At 37.0% G+C, this 6,000-nt stretch overlaps 1 protein-coding gene across 7 annotated transcripts in view; it reads left to right on the top strand.

The window, feature by feature from the left end:
* Positions 1-6,000, top strand: part of ITGA6 (integrin subunit alpha 6) — a 100,164-nt gene that overhangs the window by 41,631 nt on the left and 52,533 nt on the right. For all 7 annotated transcript variants that reach the window (XR_002823967.1, XM_023730569.1, XM_023730567.1 and 4 more), the window contains exons 4-5: positions 1,138-1,393; positions 3,986-4,117. Coding sequence is in view for 6 of the 7 variants with exons in the window: in XM_023730569.1 (XP_023586337.1) it covers positions 1,138-1,393; positions 3,986-4,117 (388 nt within the window). In the remaining variant the exon portion in view is untranslated. The remainder of the gene's footprint in view (positions 1-1,137; positions 1,394-3,985; positions 4,118-6,000) is intronic.

The raw sequence follows: 6,000 nt of genomic DNA, 5'->3' as shown, positions 1-6,000 counted from the left end.
AGATTTGAACTGCTGACCTTTTGGTTAGCAGCCTGAGCTCTTAACCACTATAGCTCTTATCAATAAGTTTAAAAAACATGGGAATGGTTACAGAAAGTACTGTCAGATAATTTTAAACTCGCTTGTGATTTATTCTGAGCTTCTTCAATAGGTAATGAAGAAAACAGAGTTTGTTAGATGGATTGTGTAGGCAGCCTGGTTGTTGTAACAAATTTATATAGAATTTTGAGAAAAATGGCTATTTTACTGGACACTGAATTTTGATACTTAAGGGGGGACACACATGGGAAAATGACTTGGATATTGTAAAATATTTTCAGCTTGTGTTATATTGAGGGTAACCATGAATACCTGGTAAAAATCATAGAGATTATTACACCTCTTCCGGCAGTATAATTCTTTCTGTGTTACAAAATAAATATTTCTAGGGAAATAATCTCAGAGTTTAGAATGTAAATTAGGACTGACGACAAGGAACTAGTGTGGGTAAAAGAAAAATACGAATTATGTTTACTCGATCTTTGTGAAAATATGTCTGTGACTTCTCTCCTCCAGACAGAATTGCTTATTTTTATAAACATGCTGATGTGGAAGTTTATACAGTCATTAAAAGCCAATTAAATTAAGAAAATTAAATAAGAAGATGTTTCCCTTTGTCTACGTGACATGTAAAGTTATAAGTAAATTGCCTTGCGTTTAATATTTGGCTTACGATATTACTCTCTGGGTGAAAACAAGGAAGAGATTCCAGTTTCTAGATTCAGGTAATAGCCTTCTTGGGGGGCACTTTTGATAAGTTACTGATTTGGGATCCAGTCCCAGAGTGAGGACATGCTTAATCATCAGAGTCCCTGGGTGGTGCATACAGTTAAGACGCTCAGCTGCTAACCAGGAAATTGGAGATTTGAGTCTACCCAGAGGCACCTCAGAAGAAAGTCCTTGCTGTCTACTTCCTAAAAATCAGCCGCTGAATACCCCATGGAGCACAGTTCTACTCTGACACGTGCGGGGTTACCATGAGTTGGAGTGAACTTGATGGCAACCAGTTTTTTGTTTTTAGTATTAACCCCTTTATTATTGACAATGCTATTAAGGTTTATAGACACAAACAGGCTACTTTATTCCATGTATTTGCAGACATGTGCTCACCGATATGAAAAAAGGCAACATGTTAATACGAAGCAGGAATCCCGAGACATCTTTGGGAGGTGTTACGTCCTCAGTCAGAATCTCAGGATTGAAGATGATATGGATGGAGGAGATTGGAGCTTTTGTGATGGTCGTTTGAGAGGCCATGAGAAATTCGGTTCTTGCCAGCAAGGTGTAGCAGCTACTTTTACTAAAGACTTTCATTACATTGTGTTTGGAGCCCCGGGTACTTACAACTGGAAAGGTATGGCATTTTTATTTATAGAAATAGAGATTAGAATGTCTATATAATTACTATAAAATGTACCATGGTTTAGTACATTTTAAGTTAAGACAAAACGTATCATAAGGCATTTGTTTGTTATAGAAGTGGGGAAGGATAAATTGAATTCTCTAAATCATGATTTTTTAAAAACAAGTATTGGTGAAAATGTCTGTTTGTTTAAGTGTTGAGAGTTTTTTTGGGTTTTTTCCCCTTTTACCAGTAATTTTCATGGATACAAGCAGTTAACTTTTTTTTTTTTCTGTAGGAATATAATAATTAGCATGAGTAGTTTTTGCTGTTTCATGTTTGCCTGTTTTATGAAGCTAAAGGTTTTAATTTTAAGTTAGTGTTATGAACACCATGAAGAATTAAGTGGTGCTGTGTACAAATAAATGAGCCCTGGTAGTGCAGTGGTTAAAGCGCTTGGCTGCTAACCAGAAGGTCGGCAGCTCGAACCCACCAGCTGCTTTTTGGGGGAAAGACATGACAGTCTGCTCCCGTAAAGATTACAGCCTTGGAAATCCTATGGGACAGTTCTACCCTGTCCTGTAGGGTCTCTATGAGTCAGAATTAACTGGACAGCAATGGGTTTGGTTTTTGATTTGGTGTACAAATAACACTGTGTGATTACAGAATTTTCTTTTGTACTTTATCCTAGGAGGCTATGCTTTGCTAATAAATCTATAAAGTCAGAAGGGCAGATGTCAGACACGTTAGGGACTTTTGAGACAATAATTTCAGATAACTTGAGGAAAAGTAACTTATTGGTATTGTTTGATTATTATTGTGGTGTGGGTAAAAAGAAAACACTGAGTGGAAAGGAGGAAAATTGCTCACTTTTTTGACTGGATGAATCTGGTCAGTTCCTGTTATAAAAGTTTAACTTTTGAAGAAATTAGGAAAGTATAGAAAGCCACTATATCATAAAGGATGATTTTCCTAACTCTAGTCCATGATGAGGGGAAATGTATATGATTTGGACATAAAACATTTTTTGAGATACTTATCAAAATAAATTCTGTGTTATAACATTTTCACTAGTGAGGAAAAACTTAGAAAAAGTTTTCTTTTCCATTAAAACAATTTCAAGTTTTTACTCTGACAGGGATCACAATAGAGGGTCCTGAACAGAGCTGGAAAAAGATGTAGAACAAAGTTCTAACTCACAAAAAAAGACCAGACCTACAGGTCTGACAGACTGGAGAAACCGAGAGTGTGGCCTCGGACACCTTTTAATTTAGTACTAAAGTCACTCCTGAGGTACACCCTTCAGCCAAAGATTAGACAGGCCCATAAAACAAAATGAGATTAAGTGGGCACACCAGGCCAGGGACAAGGACTAGAAGGCGGGAGGGGACAGGAAGCTGGATGAACGGAAATGGGGAGCCCAAGGTCGAGAAGGAGAGAGTGTTGACGTGTTGTGGGGTTGGCAACCAATGTCACAAAACAATGTGTGTGTTAATTATTAAATGAGAAACTAATTTGTTCTGTAAATCTTCATCTAAAGTATAGTAATAATAAAAAAAAATTCAAGTTTTAATTCCTATCACAAAATGATTTTTGGGAAAACTTCCTCTGCTCTATCAGCTGTAGATGTACCTGTGCAAGTAATTTCCTTTTGCCTTCCTGCCCCAGAAGGAACTTTCATGGGATGATATTTGTCAGGTGATTCTGATCTAATTGAAATAAAGTGTTGAATTTAGAAATATTTTTATTTTAGCAAGAATAGATGTCATATATAAAAAAATAAAAACCAAACCCATTGCCATTGAATCAATTCTGACTCATGGTGACCCTATAAGACAGAGTAGAACTGCCCCATATGGTTTCCAAGGAGGGCCTGGTGGATTTGAATTGCTGACCTTTTGGTTAGCAGCCATAGCTCTTAACTAGTATGCCACCGGGGTTTCCAATGTCATATATAGTAAAACAAAACAAAAATACCCACCAACTATGTATGTTGCAACTTATGGGCAGTATGTCTTAACTGCTTTTATAAACCCTGACCTAAAATGTTGCCATTTTTAAAAAGTTGTATAATTTGGACTTACTGTGTGATCTTGTCTTTCTAATTAGATAATTGTGAGCATTTTGAAAAGATCAAATCTTGGTTCCTGTGATTTAAAGAAAAGATCAAAATGTTGATTTCACTTGTACCGTAGAGCAAAGGAGCTCAACTGATCTTGGGTTACAGAGAATGTAAAATATCATATGTATTAAGTTCATGTCAATTTAAAAAATTGGTTTTTGTAGGTTTTGTTAACTAAGTAAACATATTCCAGTTTCCATCTAGTTTCATGGCATTGTAGAGATAGTTCATGAAAAAGCAGGGAACATTTCTTTCTTTCTTTTCTTTTTTTTTTAATTACTACAACAGTTTTCTTTGATGTAAAAATGCACATTAACATTATTTTAACAACCTTAAAAGTCATCTTTCCTCTGTCTTTTCTTCCTTCAGACTTTTTCTCCCTGTACTCAGTGATAGCATGGGGGATGAATATTAGGAACCATTTACTTTATTTTGTTTCATCTTCATTTTTTTTTTTTGTTTTTGCCATTTCACTCCTTCAGGGATTGTTCGCGTAGAGCAAAAGAATAACTCTTTTTTTGACATGAACATCTTTGAAGATGGGCCTTATGAAGTTGGTGGAGAGAGTAACCATGACGAAAGTCTAGTTCCTGTTCCTGCCAACAGTTATTTAGGTAGGAGTGAGCGCTGTGTGATACTCCCCTCCCAGGGCCCACAGGAGCCTGGACTCCTCAGGTCGAGAACCAGCTGGAGTCAGGGGTCCCTGGCTGCATTTGCAGGAATTTGATTTAAACGTTGGTGATCCCGAGGTTACCTGACTGGTGTTTAGAATCCTTCAGATGAGGAGACACCTATTATCTCCTAAAATTGATCATCTCCCTGCTTGGAAGCCCGTCTCCTGAGCTAATGGCGTCCTCTGTAACCTGAAATGGGCTATTCATGCAGCCAAGATAGAAGGCAAGGATGTTCATAGTATACCGAGCCGCCTTCTTTCTCCCTTCAATGCTTCTTTCTAGAGATTCTCTTAAGAGCTACATTCGTAAAGTAACTCTTAAATGGCAGTTCAAGACCTCTGGGTCCTTACTGTATGATTGCTGGTCCCCAAAGGTTGGCTTTGCTTCTGGATTGGGGCCCCCATGTCACAGAGCCCCTGGTGGGTGGCACGGGGGCTTTCTGACTGAGGCTGCGCAAGACTGCTAAAGTAGCTTCGAGGACACCCAGAATGTGTCTGAGTGCCAATTCCTTACCTCCTAAGACTTGTTTGCATGACTAATGGGTGTCCTAAATTATTCATGTGCATTATGATAATTACAAAAGGCTTTTAAAAGCTTTAATTCTTGGTATGAATTGACATAAAGAATAATTACTGTGCATTTCTTAGAAAAAAATGTAAAAAATCTCCCAAACCTAAATAGTAACCTGTTTAAAAAAAAAAAATCATAAGGAGAAAAGTACTCATAAGCTTAGAGATATTACTGGAACTATGGAACATGAAAAAGGAAAAAACAGGTATAGATATGAATTATTCTAACTAATGTCTTAATATACATACTCTGAAAAAATTGTTCTAATTGTATAAATATGTATGAACCATACTGTTAAATGTAAAAAAAAAAATTTTCAGCATCCTACCCTCCCCCCTAAAAAGTTAAAACTTGGTATAAGATATGGAAGATAGAAGAGAAAAATTGTGCTTAATTATTAAGCACCTACTGTGTGCTGCAAGCCAGACACTATATTTAGCACTTTACATATCTTATCTCATTTAATCTTCCCAACAATGTGATAGATATTATTGTCCCTCTTTTGCTGATGAGAAAGACTGCAGCTTAGATTAATTTCTTAGTCTAAGGTCACACAGTATTCATTCTCCCAGCCAAGGAAAGAAATACTTGTGAAACTCACAGGAGCAGCAGGGGAAACAGCTGGGTGTGTGAATGGGATGTTAGTGGCCTTGCAGGGCAGGAAGGGAACCAGTTGAGCGGTTTGCAATCTCAATTAATTGTTTAACACAGTTTTTCAAGGTAAAATCCTTTTCCAGGTAAATATTATCAACATACCAATATTTTATTTGAATATATTTTAACAGACAACCTCTCTCTCTGCAAATACATTATTTAGAGACTAGTTATGATGAAAAGTATTTAATCTTAATTGATCTGGTCAAGAAACCAACACTTTGGTCTTCAAGATAGATGCCCGGGGATTTTATAGCCATTATTGCTGGTAGAACATTTTAAAGTAGTAAACATTTTTATGAAACACATTTGCCACTTTTAGAATGCATTTTCTCAAAAGTAGATGCCTTAAAAAAAATTAAGTTCTCGTTGTTACATTTTGGTTGTCCATACTGTCTGTGAATCTGTCATTTCAAAAGATCAGTGGGTCTTAGGGATAAAATGATCTCCTGGAAGTTTCAGAAGCTGGGAAAGATCACAGCTTGCCAATGCAATGATGACCTCATCCTTCGGCGAGAACTGCGACAGCCGTCCTTGCCTATTACGGAGCATAATTGTTTTTTCCTTCAATCTCTTCCGTCCCGTGCATGTGTACAGGC

This window comes from Trichechus manatus, unplaced genomic scaffold (genome assembly GCF_000243295.1).
Source record: "Trichechus manatus latirostris isolate Lorelei unplaced genomic scaffold, TriManLat1.0 scaffold00037, whole genome shotgun sequence".
NCBI lineage: Eukaryota > Metazoa > Chordata > Mammalia > Sirenia > Trichechidae > Trichechus > Trichechus manatus.
Note: the sequence above shows the minus strand (reverse complement) of the source record. Positions and strands in the feature narration are given on the sequence as shown.